Here is a 17,390-nt window from a genome sequence, read left to right as displayed (position 1 = left end):
TTGGGAATCGTGAAGTGAATTCTCTTTAGATGTTTTCCAGCAGTTCATTAGAAAATTCCACAGAATCCTCAACAACTAAATTAATCCACCTAAGGATGTTGAGGTCTGGACTCTGTTGTGGTCAGTCCATTGTTCTGAGCATACCATATTCTTTCTGCTTTTTGTCCATTTCCTTTTCTCAGTAACAGCTTCTTGGTCTTTACACGTCCTCTCAGTGGTGAGTCGTCTTCTCTCAGAGGAAGGATGGACAGAAACACCTGTGGATTTGTTTAAAGATCTGAATCAAGAGTGGAGCTTGATTTTCTTCTGTCTCTCAAAGATGAAAGCTTTAAGTACTGTTTGTCTCACAGGGACAGTTTAGGTTTACCAGGTGTTGCACAGTTGTTAGGAGTTCCATCCTCTCCATCTTCTAATCCAGCATCAGTCACTTTCACTTTCCCCTTCTTATGCAAGTGGATTATGTTTTTTCTAATCATTAAGTAGAACTTATCATCTAATGATTAACTTCTATTTAATTGCTGTTTTAACTGGAGGTGAAATAAATGAGGAGTGGTCTTTGATTTTTGTACAGTGCTGTATTTGTAAATTTCTCCATTTCAGCTCTAATAAGCAGCTCATACGCATCCACATGTACAGTGTCTACACTAGAAGAGGGAAAAGGTCAGAATAAAGAAGTGAGAGACCTGATTAGTCAACATCTCTGTACATAGTGAATAAGTTACATGAAAGTCTCCTGACTTGCTGAGACACATTCACAACTGTTACATGTACTAAATCAGTTCTTACATGTAAAAAAAAAAAAAAAAAAGTTATATTCTTACATAAACACTGCATTTGCACACGTAACGGTTCAGTTTGTCAGGGCAGGAAATCAATATAAACGTACTAATTAGAATTTCATGTCAATAGGTATTTTTACAAAATTAGCATAAACATTAACAAAATTAAACATGCAAAAATACTATCCCTTCAAGTAAGTTCAATGTTTTATTTTTTACTACTAATAATATTAAATAATAACAATAGTAAACATTTTACTCGTTCAAATGGAGTTTCTGATGTCAAAAAAATGAATTAAAAATGTTAAAAATTAAAAACAGAAACGCGCCAAAAACAGATGAACCCAAGCTGGGGGAGGGGACTTAAGGTTGACAGCGTGCCGACGTCACGGCTTCCTCTGTCCAATCAAAACACGGCAACGTAGGACACCGCCAAGATCAGTTTGATGGCTCTGAACAGTGCAGCGCGTAGCTAGCTAGCCTAGCTCCCCTTATCTGCAAAAAACAGCACGAAATTTGGCGTAAACTGCCTCTTTTCAACCTCTCGAGTTTATGATAAGGGCATGAACCGTGGAAACCAGGCTAAGGTAGGCGACACAAACAATGAACCTCTGCCAAACCGTGTGTGTTTTGTGTTTAAGCGGCTGGCTAGCCCGTCAGCTCTGAAGCAGCTAGCGTTAACCTTTAGTCAGCTGGGATTAAAGCGATTCAGAGGAATGAGTCGTTTACTAGAGTCGACTCTTCCCGGTCATGTCAATAAAAAGTGGAGGCGACTTCCAGGTCCAGGTGAATTGAGCGTTTGGCTCTTGTTGTGGCGTCTACGCCTCTGTAATAGGCTTAAAGCTCATATTATTGCGTTAGAGTAATGAATTAAGCATATAAAACCGCTGCCTCTCTGCCACATTATAACAGAAGGAATAAGCTTTCTGAGGTCTGGACCTCATAGTAGAAGGAGATTAGGACACCGCAGGAAAATGGTACCTTGGTAAATGATCTAAAGTCTAGTCGCTATTTCTGATCATCTTGAGACTGTTGTAGTATGATGAAGTTATATCCATGCATTTGGGTGATTTTAGTAAGTCAGATTATCTCACTATATTAACCTGTAAGAAATGTTTGGAACAAGCCGAATTATCTGCCAGTGTAGTGAGAGAATTTCACTGGATCACATAAAACAAAAAAAAACTGTCTAGAAGTAACTTTAAAATTCTCGTAATGAGGTAACAACAATCACAGGATGAGAAGTATTAGATATGTTAACTACGTTTATACATTAATTTCGCCGAGGCAGCGTTAGTATTTTTTGCAGTGGAGGACCTGAACCGGTTTAGGAACGAGTGAATCTTCGAGTGGGTCGCTCGATTCATTGAAACGGACGCCTGGATCGTGTCGATTCGGTGGAGTGATTTGAACTTCCCATCACTCTCTGCTAGCTTACATTAGCCTAACTCGAGCTACGACTGTTAAAGCTTTCAACTAACTAGCCGGTCGGCTACTCCCTGCGGTCTCAGACAGCCTGCTGGCGTTTGCTACTGCTGGAGGACGAGCTTTATTCCACCAGATAGTCCATAGCCCAGAGTTTACGTTACAAAGCTTCGTTCAAACTGACGTTAGACACGAAAAGTGTTTGTTTACTAGTTAGAGCTCGCCGAGGGAACCTGGCTGTCCTGCGCTCGGCTAAGCTTGCTGTGAAAGGACGGGTGAAGCTGTACACTGACGCTATACCTGTAGCCAAGCAGGCGAACAGTTTGTTGCTTGAGATTCTTTGAATTGGCACCAAAAGTCTTAAAACTATTGGCACCCTTAATCAAATTGCCCCAGTTTGAATTCCCGCGTCATGTGGAAAATGAGCTGGATCATGGCACTGTAGGTCAGGCATGTAGTTAGCTAACCAAAAACTCTTGTTTTGGCTCATGAACGAGGCCCTGTGTCATCTCCTCAGCGTAAAGGGTTAAAGTAAAGTGTGACTTTATTGTGTTTAGAGTTTTTGTATGGCTTATATTTCCTGTTTGGAGTCCAGATTTAGGCTCCTCTTCCTTCCACTTAATGCAACGTCCTGACATGTTCAGTTTTTATGCTTTCCTTCCTAAGAAAAATTACATTTCCCTCCCCTGTGCTTTGATGTAGAGCAGCATGGCTTGTTGGTGCACTAATAAAGGGTTTGAATATCGTACACACTCAGCCTTGTTTGCACTAGGGAGGAGTAGAGCGATAGTAAGCAACAGCTCGGAAATGTGGGTCACTCTCCTCTGTCAGATACAGCTGGAACAGTCAGCATTTCCGAGGCCACTCAAAGGGAAAAAAAAACTGAGAACGAGTCTGTAAGCACCCACTGGTGTTGGCAAAGTGTGCTCTTTTAGTTCTTCTTTCCTGTCCTAAGTTTCACTTTGTGGAGTGTGAAGGTTAAAGGGCACATGACTTCAAATCAGAATTTTCTCCCTTTTTAAGCCAGGAGTCTGGTATAGTATTGTTAATGTTTCAGAAAGTACTCTTCAAGTTCCCGACCATACAGTCATTTAGTGAAATCTAAGCTGCAGAAACAGCCGGTTTGGAATAGGTAGGGTCACAGAGAGAGAGACATTTATTTCTGTCCGTCTGCCTATTTTACAGCAGTTTACCACGACCATTCATGTCGAAGTTATAAAGAGTGTTTCAGCTTGGACTGCTTCTCGGGCGAGGCGCACGCGGTACAGGACAGCTGGTTAGAACAGAGGTCCGTTACGTCAGTCAGTCTTAAGGCACAGTCCTAAAAACAGCCTTTTTAAAGGGCCCATATGCTTTTTTTTTTTTTTCCTCTGTCTCTTCCACTTACAGCATTTTCCATTCATTTGTACACAACCTTCGTTCACCCCTAGAACAGGTTGTTTTTGTCTCTGCCTTTAAAACTGATGCAAGATAAATGAGCTCTCTTCTGATTGGTCACCTTGTACTTTGCTTCATTCAGAAAGAACTCAAAGGTGAAACACTGCTTAGAACTTAAATGTGAATAGACATGGCTTGTCTACTGTAAACTCAATTGGTGTGTGTGTGTGTGTGTGTGTGTGTGTGTTGATTTTTGTGACGTCACAGAGACAGTGAAATCACTTTTTGCAGAACAGTTTTAATTCATGGGCTGGGAAATGAATGGTATGTTTTGAAACTTTGACAGTTTTTACTCTTTTATTTAGGGAAAAAAAAGCAGAACAGGACATTTAGGTGACGCTGCGCTAAATGATATGCATTTTATAAATGTTATTGAATTCATTACTCTTTAGAGCTAAAGCTTATTTCTCTGCAATGCTACATGTTAGCAGTGTCACAGTATGATTTAGTACCAGTTTCATCAGCTTATACATTTTTCTATCAGCTTTAGCAGTAATGTACATGAGAAAATATCCAATATCAATGTATCCCTACAGTATTTGATACGCAAACCCACACAAACGTTACATGAACTCGAGAAAGGATTGAATAAAGAAGTAAGACGTGGAACGTATAAAGCTTTTTCTTTCTGCAAACCTAATTCCAAAAAAAGTTGAGGCAGTATCTGTTGTGCCAGTACAAACAGTCAGCAGTGGTTGTTCTGTGGGACTTGTAATAAATTGAGAACAAACACAGTGATGTTTTTAATATTTGAACTCTATATTTTGTAAATATATGCTCATTCCAGATATGATGTCTGCAACATGTTATGACAGTAGCATGTTTACCACTGTGTGTACACCACATTTCCTTTTAGCAACACTTAGTTTGTGGACTGAAGACACCAACAAATCCAGTTTTGACAGCAGAATTTTGTTTTTCCATGTTTCAGTCATTCAAGGCTTCAGCAGCACAACTGTAGGCCTTTGATTTCATATTTTGCACTTTATAATGTGCCACATATTTTTCGGAAGTAGACGGGCAGGTCAGTTTAGCACCCACACACTCTGATTGTGCCATTATGCTGCTGTAACACTGCTGTGATGTTTTTGTGCCATTGTGATGTTCAAATGAACGTGATGTCCCTGGAAGTGGCAGCATATATATATTATTATTATTATTATTTTTTTTTTAATCATCATCACCTTTCAGTGCAGTTTACCCACTAATACACCCGTACCATGACAAACCATGGCTTTTGAACTTTGTGCTCATATTAATCTGGATGATCTTTTTATTTCTGGACTCAGAGATCAGTGTCTATCTGAAAAGTGGACTCGTCAGACCGCAGTACACATTTCCACTGTGTATCAGATCAAGCCAGATGAGCTTGAGTGCAGAGCAGTCAGCAGCGTGTCTGGAAGTCATTGACATATGATTTTCACTGTGCATAGTACAGTCTTAACTTGCACTTGTGGATGCAGAAACGAGCAGTGATTGTTTATGGTTTGTCAAAGTATTCTTCAGCTCATGTGGCGATATACAACCGTTTTGGTTTTTGAATCCTTCTGAGGGATGGAAGATCACAGGCATGCAGTTGTGGTTTTTGACCTTGCTTCTTATGCACATTTCTCCAGATTCCCTGAATCTTTTGATAATATGCACTTTAGAGAGTGATGTGTCTAAAATCCTTGCAAATGCTCATTAAGGAATCTTCTTCAATTTTTAAATTTTTTGCTGATGCATTTTTGTCAAAGTGGCGAGCCTTGACGCGTCGCCGTTCATCAAGGCCACCTTTTCTGGATGCCTGCGATGCTTGAGCATGATTCTAATCTCTTTTAAAACTGTTTTTTGAACATTTAACAACATTCCTGGTCCTAGATTGTCCCAGTCCCAACTGTTTCGGAACGTGCCGAAGGTATTGTTTTCAGAATGAGCATTGTAATTGAACTCATGGACATCGATCCATCGATTTTGGAACATTTTCCAGCTTCTGTTTAATCCAATTGTTACAGTTCTCTAATTAAGTGAATGTGAAGAATGTGAAGTGTCTCTTTCTCACAGGGAAGACCTACAAGGAACGAAGACTTGCAGCCTAAAAGACCCTCTTGCAGCTTCTGCAAGAGACTGACAACATGTCAAAAGATGTAAGTATAATGGGACAGTTGATTTAGCACCTAAAAAGTGCATCAAATGATTCAGTACATTACAGTACTATTCCATACCAAGTAATATGCAGTTGTTTATTTGATGGATCTTTCTGACTGTGTGATGCCTATAGTATTCGCTTTCTCTGCATTGTGTACTACTGTATAATTACACAGAACTATTGTAGAATAAGTGCAGAGTGTTTGTGTTTGACTGTGAGCAGCTCTAAAAGCAAATTGTGCAAGTCTTGCACATATGGCTCTCGCTTGGACTTGATAGTGTTCCATATTTGTCTTGGGTCTCTTTTTGAAGCCAGCCATGGTTCCCATGGTTACACAGTTGCTAGCAAAACACATCACAACATCTGAGGTCGTTGTGCTGTAATGCATGGTCAGTCTGGACACAAATGGACTGGCATATTTGAATGTTATTAGCTCAGAAAGGTCCAGCAGTGGCAGCTGTTGAGGTATTTGGTCTTGCCAGTTTGCTTACAGTGTTCTGTGATATTGCAATAAAAATGTCTTTCCCCTCTTTCTTCTGTGCAAACTAGGTTTCAGACCATTAACACCAGAATGATTTAAATGCAGGAACATGAGATTGGACATCATATATTACTAATACCATGACATCTCGCTCTTCTTTTAACAATTACAAAGTATTAAGGAAGGTCCACATTTGGGTTATTAAAGGAATATTTTGGTGAAAACTTTGATGTGCACAGTTGAAATGTTTTCCACATAGTGTAGCTCATAAACTCACCACCCTCAAGTACTTCTAGCTAACCCCCCCCCCCCCTCCCCCCAGTTGGCCCAGTGCAATCTACATGCCTACATCTTTGCCAGAATTCTGGCTTCAGATATTCACATGAGAAGCCTAGGTGCTTGTTCTTGGTTAACCTTTCAAGGTGCCAGTATTAGATGCTGAAATCATTGTTCTGGTATTCGTTTCATTATAGGAAGATAAAGAAAGTAGACAGGATAACAATTCAATCAAACACTGGTTTTATGTTTTAACAGGACTGTAAAATGTACATCTTAGTCATATTTGCAAGTGTATGCAAAGGTTTGAGCACCCCTGATCAAGTGCAAATAATTATACATCCTCTACAGAGAACACACTTCTGCACATTTTAATGCATAATAACTGTTTATTTACTGAATTTAACATATTGGGGAACAATAACAATTGGGGAAAAAATAAGTTGTCATCAACATTGATCATTATAGTGATTAGCTCTCGCATCAGCTCATCATCTCATCTGAAGAGGCAGCCTCTTTTTGTGCTACTACATTTTGTAGCTTCTTAACACTTACAATAAGATTCTGTGTCCTACATTAATTTAGACCAAAGTCCTTTTTCCTCACTTTTTCCAGAAGCTACTTAAGCGAGTCTATTTGAGACTACTAAACAACTTTAGTTGAGGCAGGTTGTATGATTATTTAAGCATGTCTTTGGATAATCGCTGGTGTATAAACTTGGATAACTTGTTAGCTACTTTAGCCTGGTTGCTGATATAGTTGCAGCATTGATTGATTAACATTCTTTTCCTTCTGAAGGGTGGATTAAAAGAAACTGGAGAGCTGAAGGTTTTCACCACTCAGAACCTGAGTCCTGGAAGAGGTGAGTGTGGCTCTGAAGATCATTTTGCTGTATGTAGAAGCAGACAGAAACCATCAGTTATCACCAGCTTGTCATTTGTTGTTATGACTTTGGGCATTTTTAGTTGTTTTTGTTGTGCATGCTGTTGTCATTATTTTTACCTTCCCTCGGTCTGTATGTACCTCCGCTCCACATTGAAATCCATCCATCCATCCATCCATCCATCCATCCATCCATCCATCCATCCATCCATCCATCCATCCATCCATTTTCTAAGCCGCTTCTCGTTTTAGTCAAATCCTTATTGCAAACTATTGTGAAACAATGTATTGGGCAACAGACAAATCATTAGTAACCATTTCATTTAATAACTTTCTGTGAGATCGATCTGGTTCATCATGGTCAATCAAAAAGTTCTGACTCTGCAAGTTTCTCTAGAATGGCACATTTCTCGTGATATCACTCTTGATTGAATATGTTTACATCTTAACTAAAAGGATTCAGAAGAAATGTAAAAAAAATGATGGAATTCCTGTTTAATTTGACTCAAGATTTTCTGTCACTGCATGAAATTAAACAGGTTATGGTAGAAATTTTGTCTTGACATATACAGCAAAAGAGTATGCAATCTAAAGATAAACTTTTTTATAAAGATAAAACATTAAAACATATTAAATGCCACATTCATGGTCTCGTTTATTAATTTCTTACTTTATTTATTTAACTGTTGTATAAAAGCAATAGAACACCTAAGACTGTGTTCTTTTGCTTAAGTAACTGCAATATAATAATGTAAAATAATGTAAAAACTGTTATTCTGGTGTTTTAGAAGCCAATAATAGGACAACTGACCTCTGGAGGTAACTTGCCATTTACAGGATAAATAACTTAAGCCTTAATTACTTAGTTTATTTAGGTATTTATTGATCAGGCCCTTCCCTCTGCAATGATTGTTGTTATACACTTGAATTTCTTTTGTTCTCCAGCAGAGGGCAGTCATTCAGCACATTTTGAGAAGTGTTAGGCTCTGTTTTCTGAGTTACTTTGCATGGGACATGTGTAAGGATCAGTATGCCATAACCAAATCTGTTGATGATTGATAAATGTGCTTCCTCTTTGTCAGGTGCTGCTGTCCTGTCTCTTGTGACTGTCCACCCTTCTGCAGTTACTGGAGTCAAACAGATCGTGCCCAGAACACAGTGTGCTCCCAATGTTAACGTAGTGCAACATATGGTAAGAGATCACTCATGGCAACTACATATGTTTCAGCACTGTGGAAATCAGGCATTTTATGCGCATCGTAAAGAAGGGTAGAAATGTGTTCTGTGATACACATTTAGGACCAGTACATTACAAGGAGATCATGCACAGTGATCCCTGTGGAGGAACAGTGCAGCACACCGTTTGGTCTAACAATACCTCCAACGATGTGGTAGCAGTTTCCGTTTCCAAATAAGGCTAATCTGTCCGGTTCGAGAGCTCCTTGCCCTTGTCATCAGGGACTACCTGACACGATGCTGAGCCACATTACAACACAGGTCATACCGCTCCTGTCCTCCAATGAGGACTTCCTCCCCTTCCTTTTTCGTATGATGCAGGGTGCAAGTGTTGAGGGTCTCCATGGAGATAAAGTCCTCCATTAACATTGAGTGAGGTGACCTGGGAGAGTTGCATCTAAGCTGATCACAGAAGTTTGGAGTCAGCAGGATTAGGGCCCACATCATGGTTATCATCCTATTAATAACACAAGCCCTCAGTTAGAGGCAAGCAGGCAGGGGATGGGCACTGAAAATGGTGGTGCTTTTAGTGGACGAGGGGGTGTGCGCATGTGTGAATGTTTATGTTCACTACAAGTCAATTGTTCAGACTGATTGACTGTTTTTTGCAAACAATTGACACAAACAATTAGAAATGGAGTCGGTCATGCCAAACTTGCATTTTTTTTATTATTATTTTTATTATTTTAGCAGAAAAGTTTCAGTATATGTAAAATATGCTGTCTGTTCTTTGTAAAGGTGCTTGAGAGGACAGCAAGAGTGAATTTGATATCAAGGCAACAGCAGGCTACTTTTATAAATATAAAATATAAGAATTTGGTTATTTTTGTATAATCTATATAATGTTCTGTTTTAACTTGACAGGACATAGGGGGACATTAATAACTTTTATTGTATGCTAATTTCACAGAATTCAGTCTATTCCTCATGAAATCCAGACAATATAAAGGGCGGTTGACCTTTTCAAACGGTCATCATCATCATCATGATGATGATCATGAAATCACAGTGACAGTATAAGTGCCGAAGATTTGCAGCATTTTGAAACTGTCAAAACTGGCACTTAATTAGTCCTTAAATTACCATTTTGGAGAAATTGGATAGAAAGGCCACTCTGGCTTTCCGTGAGCTAAGAGTGGTTTTATAGCTTGATCTGTAGATCTCTAACTTTGCCCTTTTTGACAGTGTAGTTGAGCAGAGAGATAGAAAGAGATGTTACACTGCACACAGACACAAAACCTGAGCCAAGTTATTGTTCGTGTTCTTAGTTTAGCAGAAGTATTTTTCCCCCCTTACCACAGATGTGTTTGGTCATCCAAGTCTTCTCCAGTTTAGCACTGGAGTTATGAGGCTATTGTGGTTGACGAGTAAAGTTTATACCACACCCATTTTCATTGTACAAACTGCATGCCTAAATCATCACACACCCTCAGTTGTCACGTTGTTGAGTAATATTACATTAAGTGTTAGAGTTGTTTTTGAAACTGTATGACAATTTCATTCATATAATAAACTAGGAAAGCAGTAGTAGTAGTATTCTTGAAGCCTGAATTTAGCAAATATTTGTCTGTTTTAATGGATAATCTGAAAAATTTTGTGCAAATTTTTCACCTGACTAAAGCTGTAGCATATTTTGAATGGCTTTGATTGCAGCAGTGCTGTGTGTGTGTGTGTGTGTGTGTGTGTGTGTGTGTGTATGTGTGTATGTGTGTATATATATAATTTTTTTTTTTATGTTACTCTGACAAACTGCAGTTTAAAATGGATGTAGTAAATGTCACGTTCTCTGTCTGTAGGCGATTGGCACTCCTCAGAGGCCCAGTGCTCCTGGCAGTGTCCTCCTCACAAGCCCCAGAACTCCAAGTGCTCAGTTTCTCACTCCACAGACACAGGCGCAAGAGTCTTCCCCCTGGTCGAGTGGGTGAGTCATGGCCTCTCTCTCTGTCTCTCAGCAGGGTTCTCAACACACACCAGCACTGACTCACAGTGTCAGCCTTATCTTGGATCTCAAGCAGAGGCTGTCTCGGTGTCTCAGATAGACACATCTGTCTGGATGTGTCTGTATTAATTATATTTTTTGCTACCTCCACATTTTGTTTTGGTCACCAGTGAAAGGACAATAAAGAGAAAATGATACAGTAGACATCAACTTTATCATCTTTATTCTTTGCTCTTAGAAGCTAATCCTGCTATTTTAGATGTAAAAATCAGTGATTATAATTAATAAGCACTGCCTCTGCTAAAAGTAGCGGTTGATATTTTATATATTTTATATATTGACAACTAGGACATCTGAAATGGATGCAGGTACACTCAAATCACTGCATGGTTAAGGATGGAGTATTCCTGTAAATACGCTTAAATTTATTCAGCCATGTCATTGAGTCAGAATGCCAATATTTCAGCCTAATTGACCTTCAACAGGGCAAAATTAAAGGCAACATCAGGGGATCTCAATGTCTATATATAAAGCCATGATGGTTACAATCAGTCACATTACTTGAGTGAACCAGGAAGTTTCAATTAAATCTTTTAATGAGCACAGGAAATGTACACGAATCTACACAATTGCAGTTATACATTTACATTACTTTTCATTTATCTTTTCATTTAAGCCTCTTACTTAAGGTTGGCATCCAAAAGTAGACCAGCGTGCTCAGACTACTCAAAATAAAGAAATGCACACCTAACAGTAACCCTTTGTTTTTTCCAAATATTTGCTATTTCATGATGGTTTTGTTACAGGATTGAATCAGATTGATTTTATTTTTTTTATATATTCTTATAAAAATTCAGCTTATATTCAGGTGTGAAATTTACGGTATTTACGTTTTAAAGCTACATGATGGGCCTGCTTAACTGTCTGACTTTTTTGTGTATTATTTGGCAGCAGCGTCTACATTCTCCAAAATAACCACCAAGTCAATTGCTTATTTACTAATGCTCATGCTGAAATGAAGGCACAGTGTATAAAAAGAGCTGTGATTCCTGTGAGGTTCGTCCAGTATAGATTTTCTACCCTTTCAGGGAATCCAGTGTGTTGCAGCACAGAGCCATAAAATATAGCAATTATGATTTGTATGGTATTTACAGTCAGGATAACAGCTCACCCCTTTTTAATCTTCACCCTTAGACGCAGTAGGAAAGACAAGAATGGGAAAGGCTTGAGGCATTTCTCCATGAAGGTGTGCGAGAAGGTTCAGAAGAAAGGCGTCACCTCCTACAATGAGGTAGCAGACGAGCTGGTGGCAGAGTTGACTCCTGGAGACAACATCTCCCCTGCTGAAGCTGTGAGTTCTTGCCATGGCCATGTACATTATGCAACTCTGAGTGGGGGGTTATTGATTTTGTTTGAAGATGTCACTTAACTATACTCATGCCTTGAAGATTGGTTGATTAAACATGTATTTACGGTACATCAGTATTAATGGAAATACCACCAGGACATTACGTTTATAAATGACTCTTGATATTGTAATGAGAACACACCAGTTAACCTGCTGCTTTCCTTCAGCTCAGAAATACATACAACATATACAATGCAACCTACATGTTAATGTATTAAGCTTTAGGTTGCGTTATGTATGTTGTATGTATTCAGATGTATTGGCTTATTTTATCTTCCTTTGGGGGCCAAATTTTAGCGGATAAGTGTGATTTAATGCTTTCCTTATTTAAATGGTTTGACGGCTCTAATTCAGTCTGACCTTTCAAAAGAGGATGACAAACATTTATGTGAAGAGAACTGCTAAAAATAATAAGACCTTATTAACAGAAGCCAACAAAAGAACTCCTACCTCAAAGTACATTATTTATATTATTAAAGATTTTCATCATTTCCACTGCTTAAAAATGTCAGTTGAGAACTGATCATGTTTGACAGTTCACAGTTTGTAACCAGTATCTAACATATCAATCAGTAAAGCACTGTGTAGCGAACATCCATTGAATTCTGTTTCATTTTTGGTCGTATAAGATATTAGCCAGTATTAACAGGTAAAGGTTTTAATTACTTGGGTATTGGTGACACATTTTATATTGGTCGGTTCCTTGTTTTTACATGTCTTTTCTTTGCCATAGCATGTTTTTGATCAGAAGAACATTCGGAGACGGGTATACGATGCACTGAATGTCCTGATGGCCATGAACATCATTTCCAAAGACAAGAAGGAGATCAAATGGATTGGCTTCCCAACCAATTCTGCTCAGGAGTGCAAAGACTTGGAGGTTAGATTTTTTTAAACAGCATGCACACATGTACAAGCAAACATGTTAAGAACAAAGAATTTTTAATGTATTTAGATGTTGATATGTCTTGTTTTCTTCGTTAAGGCTGAGCGCCAGAGACGACTTGAAAGAATAAAGCAGAAACAGTCTCAGCTTCAAGAGCTCATATTACAGGTATGTAGACGCAAACTAAATTGAGTGGAAATGTGTTTATTTAAAAGCTGTATATCATGGATTGTTTTTTTTTTTTTTTTTTCCCTCGTACATTTTTTTTAATCGAGATTTGAATGTACTATGTTTAACGTTGCAGAAGCAGAAACAACCCCTTTTGAATTTGTCATGGCTATGGTTTTCATAACCATGTTCATGTTTACATACAATACATGTTAAGGGGTGCTCTTACTGTTGGTACCAGATATGGATGCGGAATAAGTTCGTAACATGTAATTAAACATTTGTGCATCTCCTAGCTGCTGGAGAGCAAAAGTATTGTTGCAGCCTTTCAAAGAATCCAGGCAGTACATTTGTGCCTTTTTGAATGATACATAATGGCAACCATTCAGAACAAAGGCCATTACGTATATTATTCTTAAATGTACAGTAAAAAAAAATAAGCCTGTTTACTTCTAAGGGATCAGAAGAGATCAGAAAAGGATCTTGTAAAAATTAAAATATATTATTACTGTTTTTCATTAATAAATCTACACAATGTCACAAATGGACTTTATGGGGCTATGCAAGAAAAAAATTTAGAGTATGGCCCCTTTTATTTATTTCATGAATTTCTTTTTCTTCAGCAAATAGCCTTCAAGAATCTGGTGCAGAGAAATAGAGAAGCAGAGCAAAAGAACCACCGATCACCTCCACAGAACACAGTCATCAACCTCCCCTTCATCATTGTCAACACCAGCAAGAGGACAGTCATTGACTGCAGCATCTCAAATGACAAGTCAGACACATTCTCTCCCTCTCCCTCTCCCTCTCCCTCTCTCTCTCTCTCTCTCTCTCTCTCTCTCTCTCTCTCTCTCTCTCTCTCTCTCTCTCTCTCTCTCTCTCTCTCTCTCTCTCTCTCTCTCTCTCTCTCTCTCTCTCTCTCTCTCTCTCTCTCTCTCCTTCTCTCTCCTTCTCTCTCCCTCTCTCGTTTATTCTAATCTTATTGTTTTCTGAGCATGTGAACAAATACTGTCCAGATGAATAGCATTGTTTCTGTACTTGTTCTCTTTAGGTTTGAGTACCTCTTTAACTTTGACAACATGTTTGAGATCCATGACGATATTGAGGTGCTGAAGCGCATGGGAATGGCGTTAGGGCTGGAGTCTGGCAGATGTTCTGCAGAACAGCTGAAGATAGCCCGGGCACTGGTCCCCAAAGCGCTGGAACCCTATGTAATTGGTCAGAACATAGTCACTCTTTTTATAAAGCATGCAAAGATGTCATGATTCAGTTCATTTATTTGGCAGGCAATTAAAGATGTCCACAATACAGTGGTTTTACAACTGTACAGAATTAAATGGTTTAACTAGAAAATGCCTCCAACCCCACTGTGGTTCCTTCACCACACAACAGTGCACGTGTGTGTGCGCGCGCGCGTGTTTAAATTTTAAACGTTAAAATAATAATGTTGCACAGTTGGATGTTTCAAATGATGCATTATAACCCTAAAATGCAGGACCAGTATTGGCGATGGGGATACGGATACCTATGAACAAAATCAAGAAGCAATGTTGTGCGTGTGTGACCACTGATAGATGGAAGTTAAAAACATGTCAGCAGTGTGGGTTGACAAGTAGCAGCAAAAATGCTTATGGCAAAATCTGTAACCACAGTATTTTGTGGAAAGGCAGTAGCAGTGGGTGACATACCAGTTAGAACTGACCTCTGACAAGCCAGATGTCAGCAACCCCCAAGTGTTAAGCAGAGTCATTTTGTCAAAGCACCTTGGGATCCACAACATAGGTATGGTATAGTATATAAACAAAAACACAGACTTGCTTTGCTCTGCTTTAAGCTTTAGTTCAGCGATAGCTGCTTTTCTCACATCCTTGGCTGGAAACTTTTCCATAAAAGTAGAATATCTGGTAAATGTCTTTCAGTGTTTGACTTTTTACGAGGCTGAAGTTGCTTCTCATTCACCACCTCCTTGTTTTTCCCGTTCTACCTTAAACTGTGCCTGAGGTGCCAGAATGTACCTGCTGCATCATTTAAGGTGGAATGGGAAAATTTGAGATGGCAAATGGGAAACTAGTTTGTTTGAGCAATAGTCATCTTCAGGATCAAAAGTTGGAGAATCAGCAAATACAAGATACATTAACTCCAGCTTTTAAGACCATTTATTGTTAACACTGTGTTAGAAAAGTCAGCAGAGCTTTATTTTACTGCAAAGGAGATTCTTGCCTATAAATCTAGTTCTGCTGTGGAGCCTCAACAGGGCGGTAAAAGAGCTGCATGCAACTCCAGAACCGTATGGTGTCGATCCTTGTCCTAAGCTGTTGGTTTCACCAGTATGTCACAAATACACTGGATAACACAACATACAAACGGTGTAAAAAAAAAACTGTGAGCCCCTTACCTCAGTGCCTGAGTCAGGCTTCTTTCAGCTGCTATGTAGTGAGTTACAGTCTGAGTTGATGTTAGTTCAAGTTGTAATTGAGGGAGTGAACGTTAAAAAGAGACAGGTTAATGTTAAAAAGTGGTATTGATGCATCTCTATTTGTAATGCATCAAATGCAATTTTTTTTTATATAATTATTGCAATATAAATTTTTTTTTCTCTACATAAGAGAAAGTCCATACAGTCCATACAGTCTGTGTATGGAAACTAAGCTGCAAAACATTTCTTGCTGTGAGCTCACTGCTACTGTTATATCAAGAAAACCAACAGATTGATTCAAATCCACCTCTTTTCGCCTTAAGCACTTTATCCCCACCCTTTCACTCTGAGGAGGAGTGTTTCAGCCTGGGCTGCTTTTTGAATGAGGCATAATTAAGGGGAATCCAGTCAGATCAGAGTACACCCATCATAAAGGCACAGCAACAAACATCCTGTTAGAAAATGGTCCATTGAATTTAGTCTTTTTTTTTTATTTTTTATAACCACATAGATGTCATAAGTGGAATAAAATACTCTTAATAAAATTGCACTTTTTTTTTCTTTTAGATATGGCACAGGGACCCATGAGACAGCCCAATGGAGGCTATTCTCGTTCAGCCAGGTATACTTTCATATTGTGTTGTGTGTAGTAAAGTGTTTGGGTTTTTTTTGGGGTGGTCATTAAATAAATGTTAAAAAAAAAAAAAGCTTCTTCTTCAAAAATCTGTCTGATATTATCGCACATTGTGGCTCTTACTCGTAATGCACAAAAAAAAAACACATGCACTAGTGCTAGCAAACTGAAAAAAGCAGTAGCAAGACTACTAATATAGGGTTAGCTTGGTATTATGCTGTTATAATGCCTGTGGCTTTTGTTTCAGAAGCATGGGCTAGCTAGCTATATTCAGTTTATTCATGTCTATTCAAATATTGAAACTCTGAATAGTACGGGGCCTTGAACTGTTGGTGTTGATCTTTGTCTCATTGTGTTTTGATAGTGATAACGGAGCTCTTCCTACTGCGGCCTCCAGTTCAAACAGCTCGTATCACAGCAGCTGTCGTGATACTCCAGCATCTTTCCTGGAGGATGAGGACGAGGAGGAGGAGGAAGATGACTTTGATGAGAACGATGATGAAGACTAACCTCTGTGCCATGTTTTTCTTCCCAGTCAGCACTGCCTTCGATGTTAGTGTGAGGGTAGGGTGAAACCAATCTTCTCTCATTGTTTAAAGAGAGGCTTATGTTTTGACATTTGAATTTGGATGTATATGCAAGCTCAGTGAGTAATGCCTTTCACAATCTCTAGAGCAATGTGCAGCTGCTTTCTACAGAACCCCCCAGTGGTGCTTGTGTGAAATAGAACTTTTTACTTTGGCCACCCTGTTTTTCTTTTCTTACCACGTTCCAGTATTGTCTTGGATTCTGTCAGATCATATTCTGTTTTAAAGATGGTGACTTGATGCTAATCACTTATTAGTGATTTATCCATTGTTTTGTAACAGTACAGACAACTATTTTTGATACCCTGGGTGTTATTTTTTCTAGAAAGCTTTAACTTGAGCACACCAAATTCATTGTCAAGCTTTAACAACATTTTGTATTCTAAAAGACAGATAAGGAATGAATCTTGAAATTCCTAGTTTGTTGTTTGTTTTATTTTGATTTTGTTTTTTTTTTTTTACATTTGTTTTTCTACAGCCGATGCTGGAAAAACTATACTTTTCTTATATGGGTTTAGAAATTAAACAGTCATGTTTATGCAGCAGCGGGTTTATTCTAAAATTCTTATGTCTGAAGTTTTTATCAAGATGAACTACTAAAAAACAAAGTTGTCTTTTGGATGTGTTGCTGCTTAAAAAGTAAGCTTCTGCTCAGAAGAAAGAGTCAGGTCAACGTTGTATGTCTTTATTACAAGTGTTTATCATGAA

At 38.6% G+C, this 17,390-nt stretch overlaps 1 protein-coding gene across 2 annotated transcripts; it reads left to right on the top strand.

Moving 5' to 3' along the window:
• Positions 1–1,204: 1,204 nt before the first annotated feature.
• On the top strand, positions 1,205–17,101 carry tfdp1b (transcription factor Dp-1, b). 2 transcript variants are annotated; one of them, XM_017701860.1, is made up of 12 exons: positions 1,205–1,366; positions 5,685–5,767; positions 7,325–7,388; positions 8,491–8,600; positions 10,441–10,565; positions 11,778–11,934; positions 12,725–12,871; positions 12,977–13,045; positions 13,669–13,820; positions 14,097–14,263; positions 16,029–16,083; positions 16,460–17,101. In XM_017701860.1, the coding sequence occupies exons 2-12, from the start codon at positions 5,756–5,758 to the stop codon at positions 16,602–16,604; spliced, it is 1,203 nt and encodes a 400-aa protein (XP_017557349.1). In that variant the 5' UTR covers positions 1,205–1,366; positions 5,685–5,755; the 3' UTR covers positions 16,605–17,101. The 2 variants fall into 2 exon arrangements, with proteins under 2 accessions (XP_017557349.1, XP_017557350.1); XM_017701861.2 differs by having other exon boundaries at positions 14,097–14,256; positions 16,460–16,601.
• The last annotated feature ends 289 nt before the right edge of the window (positions 17,102–17,390 follow it).

The sequence above is a fragment of the Pygocentrus nattereri genome, chromosome 12, assembly GCF_015220715.1.
Source record: "Pygocentrus nattereri isolate fPygNat1 chromosome 12, fPygNat1.pri, whole genome shotgun sequence".
Lineage (NCBI taxonomy): Eukaryota > Metazoa > Chordata > Actinopteri > Characiformes > Serrasalmidae > Pygocentrus > Pygocentrus nattereri.
This window is presented reverse-complemented; position numbering and strand designations above follow the sequence as displayed.